The 19,009-nt window shown below is 36.9% G+C and overlaps 1 protein-coding gene across 1 annotated transcript in view; it reads right to left on the bottom strand.

The window, feature by feature from the left end:
- EML4 (EMAP like 4) overlaps positions 1 to 19,009 on the bottom strand; it is a 128,221-nt gene that overhangs the window by 43,990 nt on the left and 65,222 nt on the right. Inside the window, exons 3-6 of the mRNA XM_032215322.1 lie at positions 15,666 to 15,795; positions 9,771 to 9,944; positions 4,761 to 4,889; positions 3,919 to 3,944 (exon numbers count right to left, since the gene is read on the bottom strand). Coding sequence (XP_032071213.1) covers positions 3,919 to 3,944; positions 4,761 to 4,889; positions 9,771 to 9,944; positions 15,666 to 15,795 — 459 coding nt within the window. The remainder of the gene's footprint in view (positions 1 to 3,918; positions 3,945 to 4,760; positions 4,890 to 9,770; positions 9,945 to 15,665; positions 15,796 to 19,009) is intronic.

Here is a 19,009-nt window from a genome sequence, read left to right as displayed (position 1 = left end):
AGAAGAGAGACTAATTCAGTCTTCCCCAAGTTTAGTGCTTTTTCAACACGTTGGACTACAATCCCCATCATTTCAAGCAGCGTAGTTCAGGAGTAGGTTCCGGCAGTCACTACTGCTGGTTCACTCGTGGGCACATGGTTCACTGCGCGCACATGCACAGAGCAATAAAAATCGCAGAAGCAAAAAACAAGGTGGCACCGCCTATGGCGCTGCCAGGAGAATTGCATTTTGGCAGATATGTCTTATAATATTTTTAAGCAAAAGCACTTATACGTATAAAACATATCTACTATTTATGAAGAAAATGAGTGGGTGTATTTCTATTCTATACGTTCAACTCAAGTATTCAAAGAGATAATCCTGTACTTCATTAACATTTTTGTTAAAGAAATCTGCAAGTAGAGGCTTGCTGTCCTGGCAGCAACCTATCAAGGTTTTATTGCACATTCAGCCATGTCAAAAGCTGAGTCCTTAAAATAGGCACTGGCACACAGTTGCACCCTTGATCTAAAGCCAAACATGGTAGAAAATTTATTAGAACCATTAGAACAGATTCTAAAAGTCACGTTGATAGTCATTTCAAAGCTTTTGTATACTTTGAAAAATATATCTACAGTTAACTGATGTTGTTAATGCTATAATAAGTTGAATCATATTAAAAGAAAAAAATAATGAAAAAAAGAAGAGCACTCTTTATATGTTCCCCTTTAAAATATTATGCCATAAACTTTTGGGATTCGAGTATGTTTATAAGATCATGAAGCATTATTCTTTACTACTACACATTGCATACACGTAAGCAAATGAGAAAGAACTATAAACAATGAGTATAAAAAGAGTATAAAAAATCATGAAGTATTTAAAAGTATAAGTTGTGATAACCAAAAGTAACCTTAAAAGTATGTAAAATGGCCTTAGGAAACAATACAACGTAAGTAATTGGCAATAAACAGTACAATTCTGCTATCAATCAGTTAATTAACATAGTAGGGCAAAAAATCAATATCTAAAGTCAGATCTATATGACTTAATAAAATATTCAGATAAATTATAATACATGATTTCTTTCTATGGAGCTTTTTTAAGAATATAGTATTTTTTTTAGGTCAGCAGAAGAATGTCCCAGGAGACTTAAATGTTTTCCCACCATTTTCTAAATACTTCCTTCTCTTATGCATGTAGGTCTTCATCCAGAATCAACAATAAATCAGTTTATTATTCTTAAAACAAGTTTAATTAAGATTTGGGCTTGTGTTTCCTACATTTCCTTTCTATCTTAAGAAGAAAACTATTCCTCCTATTTGGGATAATCACCATTTAGATTTCTAGGAAGGTTATTACTATCAGTGGTTTAGTGAGAAAAACCAATTTCAAACCTTAGTTTATGAAGCTGTCATGATTCAATAAAGTTTAACTGAGATTAATCTTACTCTAAATGTGGTCTGTGGTAAAAGTTTAAAGTAGAAGATTCAGATCCCTCCTCACTGCTAAGAAAGAGGAAAAGGTAATAAGGTATGCATTAATGCTGGCTTTGACACTTATCTCAGATATTTATTTATTTATTTAAGTAATTTGTATGGCTGCCTGATCCTAGACAGCTCACAAGCAATAGAAGTATGGTAATAAAAAAAGAACAAAATCTTCCCACTATGTGTCAGACTATTATACCTATACTATTAAACATCTGACTCAATTTGACTGTGCATATGGCCATTCTTGTTTGTATAAACTACTATTTATCTAGTTTAAAGTTGATAAGATTTATATTAATGTGCATTTTAATAATTCTTTAACTGTATTGTATGGTTATCTAATACAATTAAATCTACATTAAAATTTATATTAATATAAAGAAGAAATCTGCATATTTCTCAGAATCTTGACCAAGATGGGTAAGAGATGTCATACATTGTCATATTCATTATACTGCATGGAATTGTGTAACCTTCAACAGCCTTTCCCAACCTGGGACTCTCAATGTATTGATATTGAAATCATTATGCTATAAAGTAGTTGGGAAATATAGGAAGTTGAAACCTCAACAAATTTGGGAAAAAATTAAGGAAGGAAAGTTTGATGTATGGAGCGCCACAAAAGAAATTCCAAATAAGGAAAGGGCATTTGCCAAGGTACAGGGATAGATAAGCAAGTCATCTGCACCATACAACAGAGGAGGAAGATAATTCCATTATCTGCAGATAACTGGGCAAATTATGAATTTGTGGAAGCCATAAGCATGAATATGTTTGCGCTTCTATAAAAGACTAATTGCAGCCATTTTAGTGTATAGGCCATACAACGAAATGAACTTGTTCCACATTTCAACACTCAAGTTTCAGTCACATTTGCAAATCAAAGCAACTTTCTTCTAATCCTCAATAAGAACATTTATTCAACACTTTATCTTCTTTTGATATGTCAACTTCAACCAAATAAACAAAATTTTCTGACATAAACAAGTTTATTCTTTTGTAAGTTTTGTCATATATTTTTTAAGTATTCAAGTTTCTTATTATTTATTTATTTGCTCTTCATCTTGCTGGGAGGCTACTGTATAGAATACCAAAGAAAAGAAATGTCAGCATTTCATACTATTAGAAGGATAGAAGGAAAGTACCTGGGCAATAACTCAGGTTAGATATGCTCCAATGAACATTAGTCATTTAGAGAGAAATGTGTTTATTTCTTGGTTACAATATTGTATTAATAAAGTTTAAAAATTACAATAATTACAGTTAAAAATTGCATGGATGACCTCATGTGCTTTGCGGAGGAGGAAAAAATAAAAAACCAAATTAAAGTAAAACAAAACAAAAAAAACCCAACATTTAATCAGGAATAATTTTAATCCTTACTTCAATTATTCTTTTTTAGGGTTAACGTTTTTCTTTTATGAGTAGAAATCAAATGTTTCTTGTCTAAGGTAAACCTACCATTTCCAACTAAATCTAAATTTGCAAAAGAAATCGGTAGTCCTAGAGTTATGATTGTAATTGAGGCAGAAATTATGATTGTAAGTAGTGATAATCATAAAACAGGTAACCACATGACTGGATCCTATTTTATAAACTTTTCTGAGGTGGTTGCTAAGTGAACATAGTGATAGTAAATGATGTGCTCTTTAAGTGAATACTGTAGTTGTTAAGCAAACTCATTGTTTCTAATGGGGTAGTTTTTGCTGGAAATCAGGAGTAAATGGTGGAAACCTGAAGTAAGTTTAGTGTCCCATCATCATGATCATGTGACAATAGGGTGCTGTAAATGGCCATAAATGAGGATAGTTGGCGAGCACTAAAATGTGATCATGTGGCTAAGGGGAGGGGTTTTGTCAGAACTTCAGAACTCGGTCATAGGTAGATTTTGGGAGAGTCCATCATAATTCTGAATGGTCGTTAAAGGACTTACCAGTTGTAAGTCAAGAACTGCCTATATATGCACATGAGGAAGAAATCAAGTACAACAAATAAACCACAGAGACTCTATACTGAATTGGAGAGCCAAACAAAAGTCACAGCAATCAGAGTATTATGCTGGATTATATGGGTTTTTGGGCCATACACAAGCCCAAAGTTTAATGTGACTATCCAGCAGCCTATAGTTTTTTTCTGCATGACAGAAACTCTAGTGGTGTAAAATGAAAGCAGCAGATCCAAACTCACAGTTGAGTGTGCACAAAGATATCTGAATCAGGACACAGGTTCTTTAGATGCAAGGTTCTTCTAACTAATACTTGCAACATTTCCACTGCAGAAGTAAGCAGGCAAGAGAAGCAAATCTACTGAACTGTAAGCAGTGAACCAAATTTTATCATATTAACAAAAGATGCTAATTATTCTAAAACAACTTGTGAGAATGCTTATTAAATGTATTAATCCTAATTAATAAAAACAATAGTAAAAAGCAAATAATTCTTATTACCTTGGCTGACGATCACATCTTTGTGTCTATGGAAAGAAATGCATAGTGTTACTAATATATGAAAGTATGAATCTGAAGGTATAGTTTATTCATCCTTAACTGGAATTCTTCAGATAGGTTAGCATAATTTTCAGCTGATAGGGCTCATTGGATTTGCTGGTTGGAGATAACAACTATTGTTTTCCAACAGAGTTAAAAGGTGCTATAAACAGGGGAAGACTAATTAAAATACAGTGGCATTGATACAAATTATAGTGTTAAATCATTTACATGAAAGGTTATGAATAAATATGCATTTAAAAAATATATGATATGAATCTATTTTTAATAACTTCAGTGTTTTACATTTTATATTTTGAATATGTAATTTGGCTTTATATGAAATCTGAATAATGGAAAATTCTGTTTAAGTAATGTCACAGAACAATTTACTTCAAGGTACCTAGTCAAAGGAAAAATGTGGTAAATAAGAATGCAGGTGTGTAGAAGATGAATGAAACATACACCTGGAGGTTTCCAGAACTACACCACCCAAAAAGCATGCAGGTTCATGACTTGCATATCAAAATGTTGGAAAGCGGGTGATAGTAAATGCAACTGTATGCAACATCCAACATTTCATAATTTTGTTCAATAAATGTGATCTTCCCCATCTTAATGCCCAAATCTTCTCTTGGTGCTTTTATTTACAAAAGATTTGAATGGTGGCAGTAATGAACTCAAGGAAGGGGGGAAATCAATTCCATCAGTGATAGTGATAGATATCATTGGTCTTCAAAATTATTTTTACAAAGCTTTATAGAGTAACAACTCAGGATACCAACAAGAAATCTAGTACTTACTTATCTACATTCTTGCCACTTTTGGGTATCAATTTTGATGCAGAAGTTGCTCTTATTAATTTATTACGACTGTCTTCTGAACTTTCCCATGTGCTTTGTGATTTTTCAACTGTTGACAATCTCTTCAAACTAGAAAGACAAGCACAGTGTATTTCTATATTTAGCAGTTGTTAAACCAAGAACTAAATGAGATATTGCAAGCAATTGTGCTGGAAACAAAACAGGTCAAGCAGCAGGAGATAAAAGAAAGCCAGGATAGGCCTTTCTCCAAGCAAATCCACAGGACCCTCAGAAAGAAGGATTAGATAGTGCTGTAACAGGATCTTGAAAGACAGTCAAAAGGGCAACATTTCTTAAAGCCTCTTAGCACAGTTCTCAAAGGCTGCTCTGAAACTGCTAAAAATAAAAATAAAAAATATCACTTTATCGGCATAGCATTATTATTCCCAAATCTAGAAACAGTAACTTGACAACTTTCCCCATTTTAAATAAGGGGGAAAACCAAGTGAGATTTTTAAATAAAGGAGCTTATGAGCCCTGGTTGGACATGTACTCAAAACTCTTCTTCAGTCTTCTATTTTCCATCTGGTTCTGGTTGGTAGACTTAATGCTTTGATAAGATTATACATAATAAATTATTGCTAACCAAAATAAAGTAAGCTATCACAATGAGTGACTGAAAATGAGAAACAGAATCTTTCCTTCCAAAATCACAGTTGCCACCTGGATTTCAAATAATAGCTACAGTACAGGCAGATTCCCAAATTGTACATCTATTCCATTTGGGGAAGTACAATTCAGAAGTAAGGACAGAAAATGACTGAAGCTGGATGATCCACGAACCCATTATCAAACAGTCTTGTTAAGCGTTGAATTTAAGCTTGACTCTCCCCATTCAGACCTTAACAGCCTCTAGGCACTGGGACAAAATCTTGACATCATCTTGAGTGCAAGAGGTTGACATGTACAATTTACTATCATTTGTGTACATGTACTTCTTGATCCCAGACAGACCGATGTTTCCAGTAGTTTTATTTAGAAGTTAAATAAAGGGTGAGAACATACAGGATGAGAGCATCAAGCTCAAGGCATCCTGCAAACTTGGGAATTTCAAGCTTGATGCCTTCCCTCACCAATACCAACTGGAAACAGCCATAGAGAAAGGAGGAAAATCATGCAACATCAAATTAGCCACTTCCAATCTCCTTAGCTGGGCCAGAAGGATATCATGACTGAAGGTACTGAAAGCTGCTGAGACACAAGAGGGGGCAGGATGACCACCCACAGTTATGAGTAAATGCTATTTGAATCCAATCCTCTCGTATGGGATCCTGAAACTTCAGTTCAATCACCATCTCAAGAATCTTCCTCCCCAAAAAGGAGATTGAGATTGGACAAATTTGGTCCAGGATTGTTGGGTCTAATGATGGCTTTTGAGAAGTGTACTACATCCCATTCAAAGTGAACATTATTACTGTCTCATTCAAAAGAAATTTATCACTGTGTCGATCCTTCTTACAAGTTTTTACCAATCAGGACAATCTTGTATTTAATGAAGAAATGGCTAAAATCATAGAACTAAGAACTTCCTTGAGAGATACAGGATAAATCTGTTCCAGCTAAGCAAACAGAACTGTTACTCAGTCATCCTGTGGGGAACATTACAATATGTCACAGTTCCTGCAGTTGCCCAATTAACTGCCTTGCAATAAATTCTGTTAAGACAATTTTAAAGAGACAATTTGTGCAACTGTAAGTTAATTTCCATAAGAGCTTCAAAAGCTAAAAGGGAAAAAAAGTAACAAAAGTTATGAAGTCAAACATTAGGGGGAAAAAGTGAGTGCGCACATTTTCCTTGCTCAGAAAGTCAAAAATTAACATGCGGATCCCAGGAACAGATACCTTGTACAGGAAGATACCAGAAAGAACAAACGAAACTCCATGTTAAAGCTAAGTTTGTGCAGATAACAGAGTTCATGACAAACTGTTAAACATGCATTGGTTAAGAGCTGCGTAAAACCTGATGATTTTGCTTACATGGAAAGCATCTGCTGTGCCCCCAAGCACTGTAAAAACTAAACAAGTATAGCTTCTCAGTGTATGGAAACCAACCCCCGGCCACACACACACAAAACCCAAGTGACATATGTAGAAATTCAGATCTAATATATGATCAAACTGCTCTTGAAGAAGCAAAAGGCATATTTGCTCACATTTTTTGCTTAGTCTGCTACCTTTGTTCGGCAATGGAAGATCATCAGAGCTTAAGTGATTACTTAATGGAATATAATAGCTTTATTTAGGACAGAAGGGTCAGTTTTAAAAAAAGTTGTGTTTGAAACATGGCTTGCAGATCTAAGGATACAAGGTGTTTTCTATTTTATAGAAAAAGGAACATGAAACTCATGTTTCAACAATTTGAAGCAGCTTTAATCAATAGTATTTGATTCCTCCCCTTTTGCAACAATCTCTCTGTATGTTTGTGTTGAACAATTATTAAAATATTCATAGCAAGTTAGTTGTAACTAGAGTTGCAATACAATTAATATAGCAAAATTAATCATGAATATTTCTGCTTGATTATAGTGAAACTTAAGTTGAATAATATGTAATTAGTCCATACCTTGGGATAGGTAATCTTGTACCCTACAAAAATTGAGGCAGAAAAATTCTGCCGATCCTGATTAAACTGAGGACCCAGATTGTTGGGGCAAAATGTGATTCTGTAAACTGCTTAGAGATAGTGTAAAAGCACTATGAAGTTGTATACAAGTCTAAGTGCTATTGTTATTGCTACTTTGGCTGTTTATAATCTGAGGAATAACGAATTGCCCATTGTTAGCTATTGTTCAAAAATATACTTTTAAAATCATTTTGATTGTGAAGCTTCCTCCACTGGAAACAAATGCCACCAATAGCAACTGAAATTCTAACACTATTTTACTGATGTATTTATTTACATTAAGAATTATATTTTAAAAATAGACAAAATTTGGATGACAATTTTTTTTAAAAAAATACCAGGTGCTAATATATTTGGGGAGGAAATGCACAACAAGATTTCAGCCCGATTCAGATATTTAAGAGGTGTTACTTCTCAGATCTCAGTGACAGACCGTATATGCTTTAGATTTTAGCTAAACATAATACTTAATTATCTTTAAAAGCCTCTTGACTAGAATCATACAGAACTATTGACTGCCATACACTGTTAGGACAGAATAATTTATTCTAATTTTCAAATTAAACCCAAATCAAATTTGGGATTATCCATCACTAATATGCAAAATAATTTGAAAATATGATTTATAACATGCCTAGAAGGTTGTATGTTCTGTTCTCTGTTTTTTAATGCAAAATCTAATTGTGAAACTCTATTTTAATCATTTCAGAAACAAGCCTCAAGCCTGCTATATTTGCTTCAAAGAGTTCAGTTTTTAGGTTGATTTAAAAAAAAATCAAAGATTCTGGAACCAGAATGCCTAGGAAATCTTGCTGACTATTTCTCTACTTTATCCTAAATCAGAGAAGGTGTTACAGCTATTGCTTTATATGTGCATGTCACAACTCCCAAAGACCCATCAGATCCCACAGATTAGGCCTCCTCCGGATTCCATCTACCGGCCAATGTCGATTGGCGACCACCCGGAGGAGCCTTCTCTGTGGCTGCTCTAGCCCTTTGGAACGAACTCCCCGCAGAGATCCGGACCCTCACCTCCCTTCAGGCTTTCCGTAAAGCCGTTAAAACCTGGCTGTTCCGACAGGCCCGGGGTTGATGAGTTCCCTTCCCTGCTCGAATTGTGTGACTGTTGATTGTTTTAAATTTCTCTGTATTTCTGTTTGTTGTTTTTGCCTTGTCTGTATTACCCCCTCCCCTGGGTTTGTTAGCCGCCCTGAGTCCCTCCGGGAATAGGGCGGCATATAAATGAAATAAACCTATAACCTAACCTAACTCCAGTGCTTGGTATCTATAGTTCAATGGTGCTAGGAGACTGGAAAAACTCTTTTCAATTCCCTGCATAATAATAGCCAGAATAAGCAAGCAGACATGATGGAAAACAGTTTCTTAAACTGGTACCAAAAGAAAGCAGCACCCAGCAGAAAAAAAGCAGCACCGCAAGCCACCCAACACCGAACAGCAACCTAAGAAATGATGTGCAAAAAGGTTTATAATACTAGTGAGAAGAATTGAGGGTCATTAGTATGCAATCATCTGAATAGCTGAATATTTTATGCTCATTAAACTATGAAATGCACTGAGAATCCTCTATAGTAACTTTGTATATGAATAGTGTGATTGCTCATACTGTTTTTTTTCAGAATGCATAGTTAAATGGACAGTCCTTGCCATTACACTTATTTTTCTCTCCTGCCTTGAGTATACTTTTTTCTTTTGGCTGATTTTACTTTAGGGCAGTTATCTTAGTAGCAAGCCATTTATAATTATGGCTTTAATTGTTAAAAGCTTGTTCTCTCTGTCCTCCAGAGTTTCATGTAATGCTTGCTCTTCCCATTTTTCCTCACAGAAACAATAACCCTGTGGGGTAGATTCAGGTGATAATGAGTGGATCAAAGCCATCCTGTCAGAGGGTAAGTAGACTTCTGATTCACAGCTATCTCACACCTTGCATAACTGCCCCTAAAGGGAGGTCAGATTGATCATCACTGTTGAATTTCAGATGGGCAATAAAAACAAGACAATTTTATTAAGCGTCTGACAGCTCTTACCATTATTTGGGGTTCTTTTAAATAATGTTTTAAAATATTTTGCTCTTGCTTTATATAGTATAATGCTATTTTAAACTGACTACCATTGATTACTCTGGGGGGAAAGTGGCTTGGTGGAGAACTGTTACTCTCCAGCAACAAGCAGTATGAACTCTAAAAGGAGTTCAAAAGAATAGAAATCTTTCAAGAAAGATTTTAAAAGACATATACATGCTTTTAATGGGGAGCAAAGCGTAATGTTAGTATCGCTGCAAATGCTTCCTAGCTCTGTATTTAGGAAACCTTTTGCCTGGAGCAGAGCTCTTGACTTCTGGGGTCTGCCTGTGTGTTGGGAGAATCTGTGCAGAGGGTTGGGGAGAAGGTGATGCTTGAGATTGTGGGTTTTGATCACTAGAATGAGAGTCCTCTTTTTTCTCTGTTTGTCCTTGATGTTTGTCCTTCTTTTTTTCTGTACCGCTGCAAAACAAAGTATAAAAAAAATATGTATACACATATATATAAAATATTTTAAAGCAAACAAATAGGAAAGAAGTCCTTAAAAGTGAATCAGGTTAATTACAGAAGAACCAGATATTTAAAAAAAATTCTTCATCCAGATTTTACATTAATAATTTTAATTTACCTATTAAAAGATGGGTACTTGGTCTAAGAAGTTAGTGAATAATACATTAGTTGATCTGTGAAATTCATCATCATCTCATCAATGTCTATACCATCTAGATCAGTGGTTCTCAACCTTCCTAATGCCACGGCCCTTTAATACAGTTTCTCATGTTGTAGTAACCCCCAACCATAAAAAAAATTTCGTTGCTACTCTATAACTATACTTTTGCTACTGCTATGAATCGTAATATAGATACTGATATTGGAAGACTGCTATCATATCACCTTAAGTCCTTTTCATTCAACCAGACATATCCAGTTCCTGCAACTGTTCTTCATGTATTTGAGCTTCCAGTCCCCTAATCCTCTTGGTTGCTCTTCTTTGCACTTTTTCTAGACTAGAGTCTCCACATCTTTTTTATAGAAGCAGCCAACATCTTGTCTGCTCCTAAATTTTGGGTCTGAAAAGAATCACATCCTGGAGGCTGGACAACCTCGGCTGCTATACACACACATACACAGAGACACATACACATACACACACATACACAGAGACAGTGGCTTTATTCCCATAGCCTCCTTAACTAAGTTGCCTGCAGCTGCATTCACAAACTTGCTTACACTACCTGGATGGATCTTTAACCTGGTTTGGGCTTGTTTGCAGGAGTGTTCTTAACCTTGGTGGTGGTGGTAAGCTTAACCTTAATTTATTGGGCAAACGTCGTGCATTGTTTATTTTTAATTTTATTAAAAAAAATTATTTTCTCTTTCAAGTTCATTCACAAATATACACTTATAATTACCATTAATTATATCATTATCATTAATCATTTATCGTTATTTTCTTACAAATATATAGAATCGTGACCCGTCAAAACCGCGGTCCACAAAAGCGCGCTTGACGAAAGCGCGCATTTGACGTCATCACAGCGCGACGAAAAAAATTAAAAATTGAAATAAAAATAAAATTAAAGCAAGCCGATTCACATAAAGGTAAGGGTTAGGTTTAGGGTTAGGTTAAGGGTTAGGGTTAGGTTTAGAGCGTTAGGGTTACGTTTAGCGTTAGGTTAAGGGTTAGCGTTAGGTTTAGCGTTAGGTTAAGGGTTAGGTTTAGGGTTAGATTTAGGGTTAGGTTTAGGGTTAGGTTTAGGGTTAGGTTTGGGGGGGTTAGGGTAAGGTTTTCGCTTTATTTTTACATTTATCGATCACAGCGCGATGTTTTCGTCGCGCTGTGATGACGTCACGTACGCGCTTTCGTCGAGCGCGATTTTGTCGTCCGCGGTTTTGTGGTGGAACCATATAGAATACAGTTTGGGTCACTTTCTTGCCACCCCATTTTATTTTGCAACAGCTTGCTCCTTCTATCTTCTCTACTTCCCTTCTCTGCTTCTTCTTTCCTCCTCTCCTTTCTCCCTTCTTCTTCCCCTCTTTCCTCTCCTCCTCTTTGCCTCCTTCTTATCCTCACTTACTTCCCCTCCTTTGCTTCCTCTGCTTTACCCTTTCTTCCTTTCCCTCCTTCTCCTTCTTCCCCTCTTTCCTCCCCTCCTCCTCTCCCTCTTACCCTCTCTCCTACTCTTGACTCCCCTCGATTACTCCCTCTGTTTTACCCTTTCTTCCTTTCCCTCCTCATCTTTCCTCCTTTCCATTGTTGCCTTGCTTATTTACTTTCTCTGATGGGTTCTCCAGGTGGCATTTCAGGATACCCTACTTTATATTTTCATACATATCATTTTCTCTGTTACATTTTATTTCTAATAATAATTCCACTTGTATCATTTTTTAAATTGTTATCTTGCATTGCATTTTTTTTTTGCTCTTTTCCTTTGTGCATGGTTTATGGCACTTTTAGCAAGCAGGTTTTCATTGTTTGAATGGGGCCAATTTGGGCTCCTGAGCTTGGTTCAGGTTGTGGATTTAGATATAGTTAAAAGTACCTGGCAGCGGCGTGAAAAATATAGCTGTGCGCACACCCCGCACAATTACAGCCCGGAGCAGGACCTAAACCCCTTCCTCCCTCTCAGGAACACTTTCCCTCCATTATGAAGTCTCTGGGGCTAATTGTATGGGGTGTGCGCATGCACCTATGTTTTTTATGGCGTGGAGCTGCGCCAATGCTCTGCGCGGCAATTCCAGAGCCCATCCGTGGGGATTTCAAGGAACGCGAGATGGAGTCTAAAGTTTAGAGTTGCGCTGGTCTCAGCGACCCCTGTGAAATGGTTGTTCGACTCTAAAAGGGGTCGTGACCCACAGGTTGAGAACCGCTGATCTAGATTAACATATGCTATATTTTTCCCAGCAATATTCTATAGATTTCAAAAAACAAACTATAAATTACACATACAGATAGTTCTCGAGTTAAGACTGGCCTTTTAGTGAACATTCAAACTTACAAAAGGTATACACAAACCCATTTCAGTCCCCCTGAAATCATTCACCCTTATCACTGACCACAGGGATGCTACAACACACCCACCCACCTCTTTCCACCACCACCATCCATCCTGCCCTGCTGGGTCCCCACAGGCAAAGGAGCTTTGCCACCCCACCGAGTTCTACATGCTTCTCCCCGCTCCTGGTCACCCACCATTCAATCACTTTATGCTAATGCTACTGGCCATGGGGCAGCAAAGCATAGCAAGGAAAGTAAAACCAGCAGGAATTCTTTTTCTTGATTATGCCACACGATCCAACAATGGAGCGGCCTTCTGTACACCCTGAGTTCCGGTTATCTTTGAAAGGTAACATTCATAGAGATAGGTAGTAGGTCCATAGGTCTGTGGGGAATCCAAGGGGCAGGAAGCAAAGACTGGATATCTCAGAGTCGGGGGAGGTAAAATATCAAGCAGCTCCATTGCTTAGGAACCGAAATACTAGCATTTCCCATTACCATCATTAACTGAATCCAACTGGCCATTAGATGAGGAGCCTAATCCAAGGAATACCTAACTTGGTCTCTTCCAGCTGTGAGGCTCATTGAGGTAAGGCACTGCCTCCTGTTGGACTTTCCCCCTCTCCAATTCTGTCTTTTTGGCTGTCCTAATCTCAGTGTTAGTGCCCCACCATTGTGGCTGAAGTAGAGGCCTAGGCATCAGCAGTCTCAGCTATTCAGCCATCGTACTCAGTTTCAGCCTATGCCATCTCATGCCTCTGCAGCAGCCAGCCATCCTAGTGCTAGAGCACAAAGCCTCTGTTGTCTCCGCCATCCTGCACTCTGCAGGCCCTTTTACCATATTCCTCCCACTACAGATGAAGCACATAAAGCCTATCCTTATCTGAAGTAGCTGCTGGCCAAACCAGGCCTTCTTTCCAAGGCAATCTGTGTCATTTTCCAAAAAATAACAATATGAAAAATATTAAAAAAAAATAATGTGCTCCATTCTCACAATAGATCAAGGAAGAATCTTAGTCATGCAGGCAGAGATGTCTGTTTCTTGTTCGTTCAAAACATTTCACTGCTTATCCAAGTAGCCTCTTCAGACTCACTATGCTTCAGACACTTTCTGAGGCCTTCCAAAAATTGCAAGAAGGGGGTGTTCTATCTGAAGAAGTAGCACTGCCTCACAGAGAGCCAGTGTCTCATGAGCAGCAGGAGGAAGATGGTTAAGGTCAGCTGAGTGCAGCATAGCCTGTGGAATCAGGATAGCAAGAGTTTGGGGGCCATGGCATTGGGATGGCTGGCCCAGAGCAGGTCTTGGGGCACTCTCCTCAGCAGCAGCACTGGGGCTGAAATAGAAGCCCAGCGGCAATGCAGCCAACTGGAATTGTTGAAAACCCCGGGTCTCTATTTCCATCCCAGTACTATCTCCAATGAGTGCCACTGTGCAGGACAGACAAAGAGCAGAAATAGGCAGGTGGGGGGGGGGGAGTTGAAATGCCCCTGAGGTTGTAAGTGTGTGCAGACTTAAATGTGCCCAAATTTTGATCATGTGACCATGGGGGCACTGCAGTGGTTTAAGTCTGTGGATAAGTTGTAAGTATCATTCATTCAGTGCCACTGTAATTTCCAGTGATCACTAAACTAATAGTTATAACTCATGGTCTAACTATAAAGAATATATCATCTCCTTGACCCTAAAATTATTCACATAAAGAAAGCTAGATGGAAACATAGAGAGATTAAGAAGGGAAAGGTAGTGGCAGACTTTTGTACTAATATGCTTACCAAGCTCATGTTAATGCATTCCACTGAAAATCTTCAGGGTTGCACTGATTCATTTTCAATGCCCACGCAGACATAAAATCACTTGGATCTGTTCTCAGTTGGAGACCAAACACAGTGCAGGTCTGCGGGTTTGCTTGGGGAAGATTCTTATCCAGTTATCTGGGAACAGTTTGATCCTATTGGACCTGAAGAAATGGGCATAGTCTTCAGGACTGTAAGGACAGCCACTTCTGATTTAGCTCTACATCCCACCTAGCTGAAATGCTGGTTGGTCTTAGCAAAGGTTAATGCATTCTTAATGCAGATGATACCCTGATATTTATTTCCATCCTGGGTGAAGTAAGATGGTGGATGCCCTTTCATAGTGCTTGGAGACTGTGGCTGACTGGATGGGGAACAAAGGGTGACAACTGAACCCTGGTTCAGAAGGAGTGTCTGCGGGTAGGAAGATCCTCTGTATCTGAAAGTTTACCATTTTTAGTCCTGCATGGGGTTGTACTGCCCTAGACGAACCCAGTGCATAAACTGGGGTTTCTCCTGGACTCCTGCTCAAGGAGCAGGTGGTGGCTGTGACTATGAGGGCCTTTATTCAACTTCATCTTATGTGGCTGTTATGCCCTTTCCTGGATCAAGGGCCTTCTTTCAATCATTCATACCCTAGTCATGTCCCATATGGATTACTGCAATGTGCACTACATGGGGCGACCTTTTTACATATCCAGAAGCTGCAACTGGTGTAAAACATGGTGGTGCAAGAATCCTGGGCATCCCTAAGATTATACAGATAGTATATCTGCTGTGCAAGCTGCATTAGATACAGTTTACTTCTGGGTCTAATTAAACATATTGGTCTTCACCTTCACAGTCCTTCATGGCATGGGACCAGGTTATTTGAGAAACTGTATCATCCTGATATGGGATGCACACACCCCAGTTGTGCATCCCACTGATTAAAGTATTTTGCCTGATGGGATCCAGGAAGAGACCCTTCTCTACTGTTGCCCAACCCTCTGGAATATCTTATCCCCAGAGGTGATGTGGGCTCTACTCTTCTGGACTTCAGAAAGAATGTTAAAAATTTATTTAAACCCTCCCCATTAGCACGGGAGCAAGATTGATAAGCAATCTTGGGGATAATAGGTATTGTGTATAGTAGGTATCTTAATTATCTAACTTTTAATACTGTAAGCCTTTTAATTCTGTTTTTAATTTTGTTCTTATTTATGCTTTTATATTCTTATATGTTTTTATTGTAAGCTGCCCAGTCACGTAGGTGATATGGGTATTATAGAAATGTGATATAGATAGATAGATAGATAGATAGATAGATAGATAGATAGATAGATGGATGGATGGATGGATGGATGGATGGATGGATGGATGGATGGACGGACGGACAGTGTAAGGTATACCTTTTAGCAACAGATGAGAGGGTTTTTTTCCCAGCAATAGGGATAGCTGGGCTATGGTTATTTTTTCTGTTTCCTGGGTTTCCATTGGGGATGCAGGACAAAGAGGTGGCTTCACGGAGAGCAGGCTGACCTAAACAAATACAGTAAGAAAATACATAGCAGTTTGTTAGTCAACAATTGCATGTGGGCACACTTTAAGTAATAACTGTTGTTTCAAGATTTGTTTAAATCAACAAAACTTGACAGTTTTAATTTATTCCCCCCCCCCCCTTATTTTTCAGGAACAAAATCTTTTCCTAGTGCAGTATAAAATGTGGCTATTTTTTAATTATTAGTCCACATGGAAAGATCTTTGAACTGGTTGATCAAATCTTAATATGCATTTGATATGCAAATAGAAAACTCCAAAGATATATTTTAGGAATAGAAAGAAACCAATAGCATCAGGTTATTTAGATGTCTGTTTATGGTTACAATAAATAATTTACTTTAAAATAATGGGATATATATCTATTAAATTCAGAAAAAATACATAATTGCAGTTAATTAACATAACTTCTTTTCACAGACTGTTGTGATCCTCAATTCCTATTAAGAGCTCTAACCTAAGGTGCTAATTTGTCTGGTGGAGGACTGGTGACCAGAATCATTGTGTCATATTAATCTGAATGACTGCCTTCTCAATTATTGCCGCTTTTTAATATGCTGCCTTAGTGCAAAGGTTTCTCAGCCCACAGAATGAAAAAGGCTGTGGGAACATCTCAGAAGGAATCCTTCCCAATTTAGGGGAAACTAAAAGTAAAGAGGGTAGAAGCATTTTCAGACTTGCAAAACTCTTACAATAAAGGTAGTTTGTGTTAGAACTCAAGGTTTCTGGCTGCCCCCTTGAAGGACTAATATTTAGGTACCCAACAATAGAACTATAAAAGTCTACTTCTGGCTTTTAATAGTATTTTGAAGATATGAAATGTAACTAACTAGATTATTTTAATTTCAGAACAGTAGTAATAATAATAATAAATGTCCTGCCCAATGTTTTACAATTGGCTGAAGTCAAAAGGACTTGACTCAGTTATCACTCATTTATGCCATTCATTTGAGTGGGTCAACTCCAAATGCAATGAAACCTGGATGCTTCTCATAATATTTTATAGATGAAGTGCAAAATCTTTGCCATCTCTCTCCAGACCTTTAGAGTAGCAACCTATTTTGAAAAGCAGATAAAATTTCTAATTTTGGCAATCAGATGTCTATCATTTCATCAATTTATTTTTTATTATTGCTTCAATAGCATTTATATATTGAACCCCAATGGATAATTTATTGTCATATACTGTATGTATTAGTGTGTATATTTATTTACATAATAATTATAAAGAAAAGTACATTATATGTCTCAGATATTCTACTGCACTTGGCATGCATGTCTTTAAGGGATGAGGAAATACAGTATGTATATAGTATGGTATGAGTAAGATACGATACCATACCATACTCATATGGTATGAGTAAGATACAGTATGAGAAAATGAAAACAGCAAGTTTAAAAGTTAAACAATGGATAAACTTTAGTAAGGTATTTCCAAAAGAAAGTGTTCATGATTTTTCCCAAAAAACTCTTATTTAAAAGTGAGTCAGATTCCTGTGAAATTAACTCACGATTCAGAACTTCTCCCTTTTATAAGGTAGATTAAGGCCATTTTTGACTAAGTGCAACTGAATGCTATTAACAAATTAATTTTTGTAGCTCCTTTCCAGACATGGAAAAGGATATGCTCTTGAATGCAAGAAAGTTTCTTTTCTTCTTCTGCATTATCATTATAGATCAACATCTCAGAAGCTGTCATCAAAGGAATTTCATAGAACAGTGAACTGTGAGGGACGCCCTGAATTAGTTCTACATTTCCAATCAAGCATTAAAAGGTTATCAATAGCATTTATAGCTCATGTTGACACTCTATGTTATATATTCAGCAATACGTTGTTTTTTACAACTCCTACATCCCCCAGAACCAGGGCATTGTTTTCCCAAATCTAACAATTGTAGATAAATAGTGATCTGAAGTAAGACTGCCGTAAACAAAGACAGGGATAAAAAGCTCTTTCTCCATCCCAACAATCCATTTCAAGAGTGCTGTTTCCCCAGAGATAAAAATAGTTTATATTAATGTAGAATCTTTTGCATTCATAAACTGTAATAAAACACAGTTCAAATAAAGCCCAGTAGAATAAATTAATCTATATTTTACCCAATAGATGCAAATCATTCATTAATATTCATGAAAGCTTATAAAAATAATATAAAGCTGTTGTTAAAATAGCAAAACAGAACATTAAAAATGTGAAACCAAACAACCATAGCATAACCATAAAACAGTAGAAACAAGAGACCAAGAATGCAAGTGCTAGTTTATCCTACTGAAAAAATAATAATACTTGCTTGTGGAAACCGGAATCTATTTAAGGGGAGGGAGAATACTTTACAATTAAAATGCTGTTCAAGTACTGATCTACTGAATTTAGACACAAGGCTTATCCAATGAATTCATTCAAGAGAAGAAGGCCATTAAGGTACTCTGATTTTAAGATAAAGTGCTAAAAACTAACACCTGCATACTTGACCTGGAAATGTTATGGACTGTCATCAGCAACTTGATGGCCAAACATGTTTAGTAGTGCTTAAACATATTGGTTTGCTTAAAGGGAGGAACCCAATGTGGTCCACAAAATTTTGATAAAACAGTATTAATTTTACAGTATTTTTTCAAATAATAGGTCAGAGTAAATCATAATAGATGGGCTGCCAACATTATACACATTCTCGCCCCAAAGGTGTTTTTTCAAGAAAGCAACTGGACATTTTTGTTTTTTTCTTTTGAAGACATTTCACTTTTCATTTAGAAGTTTCCTCACCTCTGATAGGATAGTGGGGAATGGAAGGATTTATATTCCTTGCAGACAGCTGGTAATTTGCATTCTTTTAGAGAGTCATTGAAACACTTGCAGGTTTATCTGTGTCCTCAGGGCCATCTGAGAAGCACCCCTAGTTCCTATAATCTGCAATTTTTCCTCTGGAAATCCATTCCTACTCCTACATCATTCAAAGTCTTTTCATCCCAAATTGTATAGTTAAAAAGTTTGGTTTGGTTTGGTTTATTGGATTTATATGCCGCCCTTCTCCCAAGGACTCAGGGCGGCGTACAACATAAAAAAACACATATTACAAAAGTTAAAAAAAATTACATATAATATCCCCAAAACAAACCCAATTAAGATTAACAATAACATTTTTTAAAAAAAATCAATTAAAATTAACAATAATATATCATTTAATTTATTTTGTT

The sequence above is a fragment of the Thamnophis elegans genome, chromosome 4 (assembly GCF_009769535.1).
Source record: "Thamnophis elegans isolate rThaEle1 chromosome 4, rThaEle1.pri, whole genome shotgun sequence".
Lineage (NCBI taxonomy): Eukaryota > Metazoa > Chordata > Lepidosauria > Squamata > Colubridae > Thamnophis > Thamnophis elegans.
Note: the sequence above shows the minus strand (reverse complement) of the source record. Positions and strands in the feature narration are given on the sequence as shown.